This window comes from Mauremys reevesii, linkage group 8 (genome assembly GCF_016161935.1).
Source record: "Mauremys reevesii isolate NIE-2019 linkage group 8, ASM1616193v1, whole genome shotgun sequence".
NCBI lineage: Eukaryota > Metazoa > Chordata > Testudines > Geoemydidae > Mauremys > Mauremys reevesii.
This window is the reverse complement of record NC_052630.1, coordinates 56896007-56911130: the sequence shown is the minus strand read 5'-3', so window position 1 is coordinate 56911130 and position 15124 is coordinate 56896007. Positions and strand designations below refer to the sequence as shown.

The following is a 15124-nucleotide window of genomic DNA, read 5'->3' as shown; positions in this document are numbered from 1 at the left end:
CAATGACTCCAAATTAAACTTTTATAATTTGATTCAATATGGGTACTTTACTTTGAATATATATTCACTCATGATGACTGACAGTACAAAAATATAGCCATATCAAAATGTATTGACTTTGTTTATATCTTGGCAAGATCTCATGCATGTCTTCATCCAATTTTGGTGTTTAGATCTAATGCATCTCTGACCACAAGCCAGAATCTGGTCCAGACCCTCCGAGATGAGCTATCTAAAATAAGAACTGAAAAGGACACTCTTCAGAAGGAGCTAGAGAATAAAGTGGCTGACATACAAGAAAAAGTCAAAACTATAACACAGGTCAAGAAAATTGGACGACGATACAAGACTCAGTATGAAGAGCTAAAAGCGCAATATGACAAGGTAGATGTAAATTCTGATTATTTAAGAAATTGAACAGTACATTTTCAGCAGAGTCTTCATATGTATTACTGTTTATAATATCTGAATTAATTTTAAAACTAAAAACGTGCCTAAAATCACTTCTGATACAGAAATTTGCCTATGAAATTCTGGCTTTAACTTTGAAATGTCCAAAGAATAATATGCTGTATGTTGTTTGAATGTGTGATGTATGAAACACAGCTCTTAAGAAAGCATCATAATTCCTTTCTGTATCCTGCTTAGACCATTTCTGATGATCAGTATCCATCTGGTAGTGTTGGGTATAAAAGTGATAGCTTTCTACATCTGATGGTGCCTTTTTAAAAAAAAAACCAAAAAACCCACAACCCGGACCTGACCAATTTGCAATGTTTCAGATGGTTGCTGAGACATCAACTCAGTCTTATGCAGAAGAACAAGAACAGCAAGCTTCTGTCCAGGAAATACAAGAACTGAAAGAGTCTCTCAGCCAGGCTGAGGTGAAGACAAAAGCCCTGGAGAATCAGATTGAAAATTTGCAGAAGGTAAGAAGAGAGCAATATTGTTAGTTTCTACATATGTTTTGAAAGCACTTTACAAACAAATCTTCACTGTACCCTGTGAAGTATGTGTGTTCTCTATCTCTGTTGGAGGAGCTGGAATATTATACCACTGAGAACTTTTACTGTCTTAGCTAAAGTGATTAGTTAGTACCTCAGCTCATTGGCTGTGTTTTGTGTGTCACGCACCCACCACCTAGTTTTAAGGTATTATAGCTGGTAGCTAAATTACCTCTTTTGTTTTTTCTGCAGACTATAGCAGAGAAAGAAAGTGAAGCCAGAAGTCTTCAGGAACAGATATCTCAGCTACAGTCAGAACTTTCTCGTCTTCATCAAGATTTGCAAGAGAGAACAACACAGGAAGAACAGCTCAGGCAACAGATAACTGAGAAGGAGGAGAAGACTAGGAAGACCCTGCTGGCTGCCAAGCAGAAAATTGCACAGTTAGCTGGTAAGTTATCCTACTCTGCCTTAAGGGTTTTCCATTTTTTTCATTGGTTTTATGGAAAAACTTCCTGGGCTGAAACCCTGGAGAAAAACGTGGTCTTCTTGGATAAACTTCAGCCAGAAATTAACTATGATGTAAACTGTAAGTTTCTAAAATTAAACTTTGAATGTAGCTGTTCCTTGGGCAGGTTTTTCAGCCATATACAGTTAGTTATGCAGTGTTGGAATCTGTAAAAATGTTTGGCTTGATATCAGTTAAGAGGCAAATAACTAATTTGAGAGTTATTTTAGATGAGTCAGAGGATATTGTCCTTGCTTAGCACCCAGGTATTTATCCCACACAACTTACCCACACAGAGGATATTCCTTTCTTTCAGCAAGTTCAGTGTTAATCAGAAAGGAATGAAATTACTAGTGCCTGCTTTCTGATGGTTGGAGAAAACATACAGTCCTTCAATATTTCAAATTTACAATTGCTATCCATATTTTAAAAAAAAATCACACAAGCTATCACTAAGAATTTTATCACTTACAATGTGTTAGTACACATAGGTCTCTGCTTAAAGTACTTCATTAACTTATAAAAGCAAACAGACTTTCAGTGCACAGAGATTTGGAAGGCAGTTTTACAGTGAAAAGACGGAATGCTTTGTTACTTGATTAGGTACGAAAGAACAGCTGACAAAAGAAAATGACGAGTGGAAACAAAAGAGTAGTGCATTAGAAGAGCAAAAGACTGAGTTGGAGGTGCGGATGAGTGCACTCAAATCACAGTATGAAGGTCGAATTTGCCGCCTGGAGAGAGAGCTAAGAGAGCAACAAGAGAGGCACCATGAACAGCGAGATGAGCCTCCAGAGTCTACTAATAAGGTAAGGTACAAGATATGTGAAGCTTTTGTTAGCTGTATTAGCATATGTAGTGAAACAGAATGGTTTGTGTCTAACAAGTGTGGGCTTTGAGTTCACAGTAACGGAGCAGTTGTGAATTAGAATAGTTCCTGTGTGGTGCCCCTTCCTTAATAACCACATCTCTGATAGCAGGTGAAAATTTAACAGACACACCTCTTCCCATGGTGCGTCCAACCTTTTTAATACCCAGAATAATGTGGCTGGAAACCCAAAAGAGTACATACCATCTCCAGTGTCCCAAAGCCGGTTGGTCTCGGAAGGAAGGGAAATAGCTCTTCAGAGCATTAGAAGTTAATAACAAAAAAGTCATTCTGGTGGGATTCAGACTTTCTATTGCTAACAAAAGCATATAATTGTTTTACCACCTAGGTTTCACCAGAGGAGCGTTCAAACAATGCTCCTCTCATTGACTCTGTCTGCAGTCTTATTTGCACATACTGTATCACAGGACTCTGGTGCTAACACTGTGAGCTTGCATTCTGGTCCAACAGTAAATATAGTTCTTTCCAATAGAATAGAATTAATCAGTACTCTTTTTGGCTGACTAAAAAACTGCATTATCACAGGTATCCCAGACAATACTTGACTTGCTTGAGCAAGCTCAGAATATTTGAGAGTAAGCATGGGACTTCACCTGGTATTCTGCCAAATCCATAGTTGAAACAATTGTAATTAAAGAGATCTGTCTACTGAAGCAGTAATCAAAATAGCATTTTTGGATTATTTTATAGAGCCTACTGGCTTAATATTTGGCAATGGAATCATATAATTTACAGAAACACTTATGTCTAATAGGTTCCGGAACAGCAGAGGCAGATCACACTCAAATCTACTCCAGCTTCAGGTGAAAGAGGAATGTAAGTTGCAGGTTCTTTTTTGTCCAGTTGCTATGTCTATATTTTTTGTTTTAAACTGTAGGAATGAATTAAAATGAATTAAAGGCTTTTGCATTTAAGAATTTTTTAACAGCTTTTGGAAGTTACTGACTGCTTAATGCTAATACTGAGCTATGGACTAACTGAACTGTCTGCCTCCTGAGGCAAATCTAACCAGTTAAGTCATTTACTGCTAAAGTGTCACATTTAGGTACACTGTGAACTTGAAATCTAGTCCATTTGAAAAATTACAAGCCATTTCAGATACTACACCAGCCTGTAAAGATGTATAATCTTTATGACTTTCTGTTCTTGGAACAGTTTTGATCTTTAAAATCCTGGTATCTCTTTAAAATGAAGTTCTGATCTTGAGAAGTGACTGTAACTATCACTGGCATCATTCTTATTCAGATATTCTCTCTCTGTATTGAGCCGTATCAGTTGACTTCAGTGACAAATATAAGGCTGTGTCTACACTGCCACTTTCAGCACTAAAACTTTAGTTGTTCAGGGGTGTGAAAAAACATACCCCTGAGCGACAGAAGTTTTAGCGCTGAAAAGCACCAGTATAGACAGTGCTTTGTCGCCTGGAGCCATGCAGATTTCCAGTTAATCACATCTATCAAGGCTATGGGGTTGTGCACTGGGCATAATTTGCCCTGCAGAATCTCTTCTAGCGGAGATATGGAAGAATGATAATTGTGAACAAAACTTTGAAGGTAGCTGTTGATTACGGAATCATAAGTATGTAGTGCTGGAAAGGACCTCGAGAGGTCATTAAGTCCAGCCCCCTGCACTAAGACAGGACCAGGTAAACCTAGACCATCTCTGACAGGTGTTTGTTCAACCTGATTTTGAGAACATCCAGTGATGGGGATTTACAACTTCACTTGGTAACCTCTTCTTAATTTAACTACCCTTGTAGTTTTTCCTAATAGCTAACCTAAATCTCCCTTTCTGCAAATTAAGCCACTATATCTTGTCTCACCTTCAGTGGACATGGAGAACTAATCACCATCCTCTTTATAACAGCTGTTAAATGTATTTGAAGACTGTGTTTATCATGCTCCCCCCCCCGCCGCCCCACTCCAGTTGTCTTTTCTCTAGACTTAAACCTACCCAGTTTTTTAAACCTTTCCTCATAGGTCAGAATTTCTAAACATTTTATCATTATTGCTAGAACATAAGAATGGCCATACTGGGTCAGACCAAAGGTCCATCCAGCCCAGTAACCTGTCTTCCGACAGTGGCCAATGCCAGGTTCCCCAGAGGGAATGAACAGAACAGGTAATTATCAAGTGATCCATCCCCTGTTACTTGTTCCCAGCTTCTGGCAAACAGAGGCTTGAGACACCATCCCTGCCCATCCTGGCTAATAGCCATTGATGGATTTATCGTCAATGAACTTATCTAGTTCTTTTTTGAACCCTGTTATAGTCTTGGCCTTCACAGCATCCTCTGGCAAAGAGTTCCACAGGTTGACTGTGTGTTGTGTGAAGGAATACTTACTTCCTGCTGCCTATTAATTTCATTTGGTGACCCCTAGTTCTTATGTTATGAGAGAGAGTAAATAACACTTCCTTATTGACTTTCTCCACACCAGTCATGATTTTATAGACCTCTGTCATATCCCCCCCCCTTAGTCATCTCTTTTCCAAGCTGAAAAGTCCAAGTCTTATTAATCTCTCCTCAGACGGAAGCCATTCCATGCCCCTAATCAATTTTGTTGCACTTTTCTGAACCTTTTCCAATTCCAGTATATTTTTTGAGATGGGGTGACCACATCTGCATGCAGTATTCAAGATGTGGGCATACCATGGATTTATATAGAGGCAATATGATATTTTGTCATCTTATCTATCCCTTTCTTGATGATTACCAACATTCTCTTAGCTTTTTTGACTGCTGCTACATGTTGAGTGGATGTTTTCAGAGAACTATCTGCAGTGATGCCAAGATCTCTCTCTCAAGTGCTAACAGCTAGTTTAGACCCCATGATTTTATATGCATAGTTGGGATTATGTTTTCCAATGTGCATTACTTTCATTTATCAACGTTGAATTTCATCTGCCATTTTGTTACCCCATCACCCAATTGTTGCTCTCCTCTGGTCTCTCTCCAATTATTCACATCTTTCCTAACGTGTGGTGCCCAGAACAGGACACTACTCTATCTCAGGCCTAACCAATGCCGAGTAGAGCGGGACAGTTACTTACCATGTCTTACATACAGCACTCCTGTTAATACACTCCAGAATAATATAAGCCTTTTTTGCAACTGCAGCCATTGTAGATTTTCAATCTGTGATCCACTATAATTCCCAGATACTTTTCAGCAGAACTGCCACCTAGCTAGTTATTTCCCATTTTGTGTTCGTTATTTGATTTTTTCCCTCCCTAAGTGTGGTACTTTGCACTTGTCTTTATTGAATTTCATCTAGTTGATTTCAGTCCAATTCTCTAATTTTTCAAGGTTGGTTTTGAATTCTAATCCTTCTAACATTTTGTCCTTCTAATATTGAATAGGCCTGCAGGACCCCTGAAGATGTGCCTTTCCAGCTTGAGTATAGTCTTTCAACCAATTATGCTCTCGCCCTAAAGCAATTTCATATAGACTATAATTCCTGAGTTTGCTTATGAGAATGTTGTGGTAACTGTGTCAAAAGCCTTATTAAAATCAAGACACATGACATCTGCTGGTTCCTCAATTCACTAGGCCAGTAATCCTGTGAAAGAAGGAAATTAGGTTGGTTTGTCATGATTTGTTCTTGACAGATTCATGCTGTCTGTTTTTATAACTCTCTTATCCCCTAAGTGCTTACAAATTGTTTAATAATTTGTCCCAGTATCTTTCCAGGTACTGAAGTTAGTCTGTCTGGTCTATAATTCCCCGTGTCCTCTTTGTTCCCTTTTTTCAAAGATAAATACTCTCCTTACCTTTCTCCAGTCCTTGAGTTCTCCAGATAATAATTGCTAACAGTTGCAAGATGGCTTCAGCTAGTTCATTAAGTATCCTAGGATGTATTTCTTTTGGCCCTGTTAAATTTAATACATCTAACTTATACACATATTCTTTAACCTGATCTTTCCCTATTTTGGCTTGCATTATTCCCTTCTTGTTGATAATATTAATTGTATTGAGTATCTGGTTACTACTCTTCTTTTTTTAGTGAAGATTGAAGCAGAATAGACATTAAACACCTTAGCCTTCCAAATGTCATCTCTTACTTGGTCTCCTCCCCACTAAGTAGAAGCCTACACTTTGGTCTTTCTCTGGCTGTACATGTATTTGAAGAGCTGCCTCTTATTACCTTTTATATCCCTTATTAGCTGTAACTTTTGTGCTTTAACCTTTCTGAATTTGTTCGTACTTGCTTGTTCTATTCTTTTGTACTCCTGAGCAATTTGTCCATGTGTTCACTTTTTGTAGGATTCCTTTTTGATTTTTCAGGTCATTAAAGCGCTCCTAATGGAGACACTTTGGTGTCTTACTATTCTTCCTATCTTCCTTTGCATCAGGATAGTTTGCCATTCTGTTGTGTCCTCTAGAAGTCCTCCAAAGTGTCTCCTGTACCCCTTAGATTTTCTTCCAATGGGACCTTTCCTTCCAGTTCTCTGTTAATCATCTTTTTGAAGTCCACAGTTCTTATTCTGCTGCTCTCACTCCTTCCTTTTCATAGAATCATGAAATCTATCATTTCATGATCACTTTCACCCATGTGGGCATCCCACCAAGTCTCCGTGATGCCAATTAAATAATAATTTAGCTTAGATACTAGCACTATGCCATGATCTGTTTTAAATGTTATGAAACTTTTTTTAATCAACATTTGATATTTTGTTAGAAAATTGAATTTGATACACTTGTAAGTCTGACCCCAACTTTGTTAGCACAAATAAAACCAGTGTCCTATTTCCAGAGCTAGCACTTCAGATCCACCAACAGCAAACATTAAGCCAACGCCTGTTGTGTCAACTCCAAGTAAAGTGACTGCTACTGCCATACCCGGGAGTAAATCTACTCCAAGAGCAAGTATCCGTCCAATGGTTACTCCTGCTACAGTTACAAATCCAACCACTACTCCAACAGCCACAGTTATGCCTACAACACAGGTGGAAACCCAAGAAGGTAAGTGTTCTAAATAAATGGCAACTATCTAAATTAAAATAACCTTAAAAAGGCACCTTTACCTTGAAATCTAGTCAATTTCAGAGTTAAATATAACTTCTGGTATTCTACCTGACCTTGACTCCCCTTGCTAATTTTTTTGTGCTTTTACAGTTTTTATACCTTTAAATCAGTTAACAGGCTGTACATGAGAAACATTAAATCTCACTATCCAAAGCTTTCTCAAGTGAAAAGTAATGTGAACTCTACTAGATAATTATAAGCCAATTAAAATGTGCTACCATTTCCTTTCCAGCTATGCAGTCAGAAGGACCAGTAGAGCATGTTCCAGTCTTTGGAAGCACAAGTGGATCTGTACGCTCCACCAGTCCTAATGTCCAGACCTCTCTCTCTCAACCCATCTTAACTGTTCAGCAACAGACTCAAGCTACAGCTTTTGTGCAGCCCACTCAGCAAAGTCATCCTCAGATTGAGCCAGCGACTCAAGAGCCACCCCCCACCATTGTAGAGGTCGTACAGAGCTCACAGATAGAAAGGCCCTCCACTTCCACAGCAGTGTTTGGTACAGGTTGGTTTCGTTCTCTAAATAAATATGCAGGGCCTAATCTCATGGTGTGTCCAAACCACTACAGATCCTCATTGAATCAGGCCATAATGCATATAATAGGATCTGACGGCTTCGTGCACTAATTGTGGGGTAGGCTCTCAAAAAGACTGAGGTCTGGCCTACCTTCTTGCACCTTCCAAAGTGTTACCTTTTAAAAAATGTGACCTAGCACACTTCTAAAAGGTATCCTAGATGAAACAAGAAGTGAATGTTCACATGTCTATTCACAGAATCATAGAATATCAGGGTTGGAAGGGACCTCAGGAGGTCATCTAGTCCAAGCCCCTGCTCAAAGCAGGACCAGTCCCCAATTAAATCATCCTAGGCAGGGCTTTGTCAAGCCTGACCTTAAAAACCTCTAAGGATGGAGATTCCACCACCTCGCTAGGTAACCCATTCCAGTGCTTCACCACCCTACTAGTGAAAAAGTTTTTCCTAATATCCAACCTAAACCTCCCCCACTGCAACTTGAGACCATTACTCCTTGTTCTGTCATCTGGTACCACTGAGAACAGTCTAGATCCATCCTCTTTGAAACCCCCTTTCAGGTAGTTGAAAGCAGCTATCAAATCCCCCCTCATTCTTCTCTTCTGCAGACTAAACAATCCCAGTTCCCTCAGCCTCTCCTCATAAGTCATGTGTTCCAGCTCCGTAGTCATTTTTGTTGCCCTCCGCTGGACTCTTTCCAATTTTTCCACATCCTTCTTGTAGTGTGGGGCCCAAAACTGGACGCGGTACTCCAGATGAGGCCTCACCAATGTCGAATAGAGGGGAATGATCATGTCCCTCAATCTGCTGGCAATGTCCCTACTTATACAGCCCAAAATGCTGTTAGCCTTCTTGGCAACAAGGGCACACTGTCGACTCGTATCCAGCTTCTTGTCCTTTGTAACCCCTAGGTCCTTTTCTGCAGAACTACTTCCTAGCCATTCGGTCCCTAGTCTGTAGCAGTACATGGGATTCTTCCAGCCTAAGTGCAGAACTCTGCATTTGTGCTGTTGAACCTCATCAGGTTTCTTTTGGCCCAATCCTCTAATTTGTCTAGGTCCCTCTGTATCCTATCCCTACCCTCCAGCGTATCTACCACTCCTCCCAGTTTAGTGTTGTCTCGAAACTTGCTGAGAGTGCAGTCCACGCCATCCTCCAGATCATTATGAAGATATTGAACAAAACTGGCCCCAGTACCAACCCTTGGGGCACTCCACTTGATACCGGCTGCCAACTAGACATGGAGCCATTGATCAGTACCCGTTGAGCCTGATGATCTAGCCAGCTTTCTATCCACCTTATAGTCCATTCATCCAACCCATACTTCTTTAACTTGCCGGCAAGAATACTGTGGGAGACCGTATCAAAAGCTTTGCTAAAGTCAAGGAATAACACGTCCACTGCTTTCCCCTCATCCACAGAGCCAGTTATCTCCTCATAGAAGGCAATTAATTAGGTTCGGCATGATTTGCCCTTGGTGAATCCATGCTGACTGTTCCTGATCACTTTCCTCTCCTTTAAGTGCTTCAGAATTGATTCCTTGAGGACCTGCTCCCTGATTTTTCCAGGGCCTGAGGTGAGGCTGACTGGCCTGTAGTTCCCCAGATCCTCCTCCTTCTCTCTTTAAAAGATGAGCACTCCATTAGCCTTTTTCCAGTCATCTGGGACCTCCCCCAATCACGATGAGTTTTCAAAGACAAAGACAATGACCAATCGCTCTGCAATCACATCCGCCAACTTCTTTAGCACCCTCGGATGCAGTGCACTTCTTTCTCCACAGAGGGCTGGTCGCCTCCTCCCCATGCTATGCTGCTCAGTGCAGCAGTCTGCGAGCTGACCTTGTTCGTGAAGACAGAGGCAAAAAAGGCATTCAGTACATTAGCTTTTTCCACATCCTCTGTCACTAGGTTGCCTCCCTCATTCAGTAAGGGGCCTACGCTTTCCTTGACTTTCTTCTTGTTGCTAACATACCCGAAGAAACCCTTCATGTTGCTCTTAACATCTCTTGCTAGCTGCAACTCCAATTTGGCCTTCCTGATTTCACTCCTGCATGCCTGAGCAATATTTGTATACTCCTCCCTGGTCATTTGTCCAGTCTTCCACTTCTTGTAAGCTTCTTTTTTGTGTTTAAGATCAGCAAGGATTTCACTGTTAAGCCAAGCTGGTCACCTGCCATATTTGCTATTCTTTCTACACATGAGGATGGTTTGTTCCTGCAACCTCAATAAAGATTCTTTAAAATACAGCCAGCTCTCCTGGACTCCTATGCCCCTCATGTTATTCTCCCTGGGGATCTTGCCCATCAGTTCCCTGAGGGAGTCAAAGTCTGCTTTTCTGAAGTTCAGGGTCCATATTCTGCTGCTCGCCTTCCTTCCTTGTGTCAGGATCCTGAATTCGACCATCTCATGGTCACTGCCTACCAGGTTCCCATCCACTTTTGCTTCCCCTACTAATTCTTCCTGGTTTGTGAGCAGCAGGTCAAGAAGAGTTCTGCCCCTAGTTGGTTCCTCCAGCACTTGCACCAGGAAATTGTTCCCTACATTTTCCAAAAACTTCCTGGATTGTCTGTGCACCGCTGTATTGCTCTCCCAGCAGATATCAGGGTGATTGAAGTCTCCCATGAGAACCAGGGCCTGCGATCTAGCAACTTCTGTTAGTTGCCAGAAGAAAGCCTCGTCCACTTCATCCCCCTGGTCTGGTGGTCTATAGCAGACTCCCACCACGACATCACCCTTGTTGCTCACACTTCTAAACTTAATCCAGAGACTCTCAGGTTTTTCTGCAGTTTCATACCAGAGCTCTGAGCAGTCATACTGCTCTCTTACATACAGTGCAATTCCCCCACCTTTTCTGCCCTGCCTGTCCTTCCTGAACAGTTTATATCCATCCATGACAGTACTCCAGTCGTGTGAGTTATCCCACCAAGTCTCTGTTGTTCCAGTCACATCATAGTTCCTTGACTGTGCCAGGACTTCCAGTTCTCCCTGTTTGTTTCCCAGGCTTCTTGCATTTGTGTATAGGCACTTAAGATAACTCGCTGATCATCCCATTTTCTCAGTATGAGACAGGAGTTCTCCCCTCTTGCACTCTCCAGCTCGTGCTTCCTCCTGGTATCCCATTTCCCCACTTACCTCAGGGCTTTGGTCTCCTTCCCCCGGTGAACCTAGTTTAAAGCCCTCCTCAAACTAGTGCTGGATGTTAAATCTTGTTTGCTACAGAAAAAAGCAGGATCTCCCCTGATTCGCCTCTCAATTTCCTCAATCTTGCTTTGGTTTGAGGATTCAGAGTTTAATATACATCTTTGGCTCTAAACTTTATAAATAACTACTGTAGGAAAGCAAACTAAATCAACTGAACTGAACATATATTCTGTGATTGTACCTGTACTTTCTTCAAACCCATCTAGGCCTTAGATGGCAATTAAAAAAAAATTAGATCTTACTGCTGCATTGAGCACCTGTCATTATAGATGCTTCTGTTGTTTGCAAAATTTACCCCCAAAAGTACCCATTGTGACTATTTTTAATTGTCCTTGCTGCTGCCCACGGAAATGTTAGCAACCACGTTCTGTCAGGAACAAGGCTACTGAAAAACAAACAAAGAGCTGAAACAAATCTGGGTTCTGGTGGACTTTGAATAGGGGCCAGTTTCACAGAGGGGGGCCTGCAGCTCAGAAAGCTCTGCTGCCAGCCCTAGTGTGTTCAACCCCAGGAGCGAACAGCAGGACACTCCTTTCCAGTCCCAAGTGCCATGGTTGAGTATATAGCAAGAGGCAGTCTCTCAGAAAAAAAATCTGAAATCATCTGGTTTTCTGCCAGTTTTTTAAACCCTTTTTGTGTGCCATAATGCTCTTGAAAATAACACCGAGGGCTCTTTCAAGTTTCAGCTACCCCAAGTTCTTCCTTGCCCAAGCGTCCACGAGAGGAGGAAGAGGATAGCACAGTAGAAAACTCGGAACAAATTTCAGAGGAAACAGTGGATATACCTCTTCCAAAGAAACTGAGAAGCGTACAGAGAGTTGGACCTGAGGTTTGTAAGAATGGAAAATACTTTCAGTGAATAATTTTGCCCTGCCCAGGATTTGAGATTAGAATAAGCTTTTGACAAGGATCCTGTTTCAAAAGCTTTTAAAAATCTGTTGCTGGCAAAGTCAGTCACCTTTTGTGAAAATGATAATTGACAAACACTTTTCCAGTGGTTCTCAACCAGGGATCCGAGGGGACCGAGAGCAGGTTTCAGGGGGTCCGACAAGCAGGGCTGGCATTAGACTTGCTGGGGCCCAAGGCAAAAAGCCGAATCCCCACCACTTGGGGCTGAAGCTGAAGCCTGAGCAACAGCTTCATGGGGGCCCCAGGCAATTGCCCTGCTTGCTACTCCCTAAAGCTACCCCTGGCTTTTATTTGCAGAAAACCAGTTTTTGTGGCACAGGTGGGCCGTGGAGTTTTTATAGCATGTGGGGAGGTAGAGGGGGGTTCAGAAAGAAAAAGGTTGCAAACCCCTGCTCTATACCATTAGAATAGCCTACACCTTGAACTTCCAAATAAAACAAAAGTTATAGCATTTAATGGCAGGGGCTTTGGGTTAAAGAGTAGAATTTGAAATCCATGCAGTTGAGCTTAGCAGTATTTTGAATAGGCCTTGAAAGGAATGAGATGGGTGTCAGGAAGGTAGGAGATGCAGAAATTGAAAATGAAGAATAAGGCCATGGGCAAGAGTTTTAGCAGTGTGGCTAGAGAGAAGGCCAGGTCTTTGAGTTATGGAGAAAGAAGCAGCAATATTTGGACATGGTCTGGATATTCAGATGTAGAGAGAAAATGGAATCTCATATGACACTTACGAGGAGATGTCAGAAAAGCAGAAATATGAGATTGGATGGAGAGAAGCTAGTCAGCAGTCACAAGGTAGGTATATTGGGCATCGATGTAGAAATGGTAGTCTGTCTGTCTGACTGGCTCTCTTACTATGAAAAATACATGCTTTTTTAGGAGGAAATCACAGCAGAAGAAAGCACTGATGGTGAGGTAGAAACTCAAATTTACAATCAAGATTCTCAAGACTCCATTGGAGAAGTAAGCAAAAAATACCCCAAAATCTTAATTTTAATTGTAGCATGAACAGCCCTTCCCTGCAAATACCACTTTTGTATTTTAACAATTGCTGAAGTTAGCATTGTATATCAGTCTAGTCACTATTAGAAAAGCGTTTGTTGATGGTAACATCTTTGTGAAATGTCAGTCATAATTTAGAGATTTGTAATGGAAATCAGTTTGTATAGATTATAACAATTTTTAGGGCTAGAAGTTTCATTCAGTGTATATTTAATTTTGATTGTGATTTTTCACATACCTCCATAGATGGTGCTTGGCATGTATATATAACTTCACATTTTCAAAGAACTATATAAACATTAAGTACTGCCACCGAATTATGTAGTAATTTTACTTTAACTGGGACATCGGGATTAAAGGAGTCACATCAGAGCCAGAATTGGAGTTTGAGAGTTCTAAATTCTTAAATCTCTTGCTTTGTTCCCACAGACTACACTGCTTTTTTTTCATATTTTGGCTTTATGTTGCATAAAGATTCTGTGACAAATAGTTGAGCATGTTTCAATCAGCAAGGAACTAGGGCGGGTCACAAAAGAGTATAGGCAGTGAAGGCAATGTCAGTAGTTCTGTTCAGTACCTTAGACTTTCCTTTGTATTTATTTAGAGCCAGATTCCTTGTCGTCTCACCACCAGTTTGGCATACTACTCTTTTGCATGTTGATGGGCTCCTCTAACAGAGCTGTTGTAATTGATTTGGCCAGTTCTCCTTTCTCCCAGCTGTATGCGTATTAGGGTAAACCAGAGTACATTACAACACACATGCTGCCAGCGAGGCTCTATTTACATATCCTCTGGGCACTTCTCCTTATTCAGGCAGTATGCCCGGATTGTCCCAGAACGCATCAATACAAACATAATTGTCATCTTTGATAGGTGTGAATTCATGTAGTTGCATGGTTTGTGGACCCAACAAAAAGCTACTGAGTGGACACAACAAGAATGTGGTTGTTGCAACCAGTTAAGATGAGTGTCACAAGCAGTGTCACAACACAGCTGTAGTGTAGAGTGGACCCAAATCTGATCTAAGTTCTGAACCACAAATGGTGACACAGCTGCTTTTAGCAGCACTCATGGAGGGCTTTAAAAGTTAAATGGAATTGCAAATTGACTTAATCTCTCCTGTGGCAAACATTTTTAAAAACACATATATGAAGTATCACTTTTATTTTAGTAACTTTCCTTTATCTTTTAAAGGGGGTCACCCAGGGAGAGTACGCTCCCATGGAAGACAGTGAAGAAACCTCTCAGTCCCTCCCAATAGATCTTGGACCTCTTCAGTCCGATCAGCAGAATACCTCATCGTCCCAGGATGGTCAGTCCAAGAGAGATGATGTCATTGTGATTGACAGCGATGACGAAGAGGATGATGAGGAGGAAAATGAAGGCGAGCAAGAAGTATGTCTGGCTTATTTGTAGTTTGTGATCTTCAATATCTTTGTGCAAATAAACAGCTCATCCTACAGGTGGCTACCAAAAAGCAATTAAATTTTTTTTTGTAAAGACAAACTTACAATTTACAACCTTCTGCTGTTTAACAATAAACATAGAAAAGCATATGCACTCTTAGAAGTTCTGCGCATCCATTTACCTGGCCTGAGCAGAATTAAAACAATACATTTTCTCATTGATGCAGGAAAAACTAAGCACACGATTCCTGTTAACAGGAGTTCTGCACTTATTTATACAGCTGGACATTTAAATTTATTTACTCAACTCAGCTTGATTTTTGAATTGTTGTGAAGTTGACTGAAGCACTGATTTATATAATGAAATGTCTCTGCTAGACAGGTTGTGGAGAGGTTTTCAGCACAGAAATAAGTTTGAAGTAACTTTTAAAAAAAAATTCCTATTCTTAAGTGAAATCCTCAGTATTTCTTGCTTCAACAAAAAAAAAAAAAAATCAACCAACCCCCAGAATATAACACACGGACATTACCAAATGCCTTGAGTTTTTCTGTTATTAATGTAACTTACTTATACAGATTAAACCTCTCTAGTCCAGTATTCTCGGTACCTGACTGGTGCCGAACCAGAGAATTTGCTGAAACACGGGAGGTCAATGCAGAGTGCCAGTGGGTCTCCATAGATGTGGGAAGTGGAGGGGGGGGGGGACGGGAA

At 40.9% G+C, this 15124-nt stretch overlaps 1 protein-coding gene across 3 annotated transcripts in view; it reads left to right on the top strand.

Annotated features, from left to right (window-relative positions):
* The window catches only part of TPR (translocated promoter region, nuclear basket protein), a 76429-nt gene that overhangs the window by 46445 nt on the left and 14860 nt on the right, over positions 1–15124 (top strand). For all 3 annotated transcript variants that reach the window (XM_039486747.1, XM_039486746.1, XM_039486745.1), the window contains exons 31-40: positions 174–384; positions 783–929; positions 1197–1395; positions 2056–2261; positions 3096–3157; positions 7095–7303; positions 7599–7871; positions 11779–11927; positions 12884–12967; positions 14201–14401. In XM_039486747.1, coding sequence (XP_039342681.1) covers positions 174–384; positions 783–929; positions 1197–1395; positions 2056–2261; positions 3096–3157; positions 7095–7303; positions 7599–7871; positions 11779–11927; positions 12884–12967; positions 14201–14401 — 1741 coding nt within the window. The remainder of the gene's footprint in view (positions 1–173; positions 385–782; positions 930–1196; positions 1396–2055; positions 2262–3095; positions 3158–7094; positions 7304–7598; positions 7872–11778; positions 11928–12883; positions 12968–14200; positions 14402–15124) is intronic.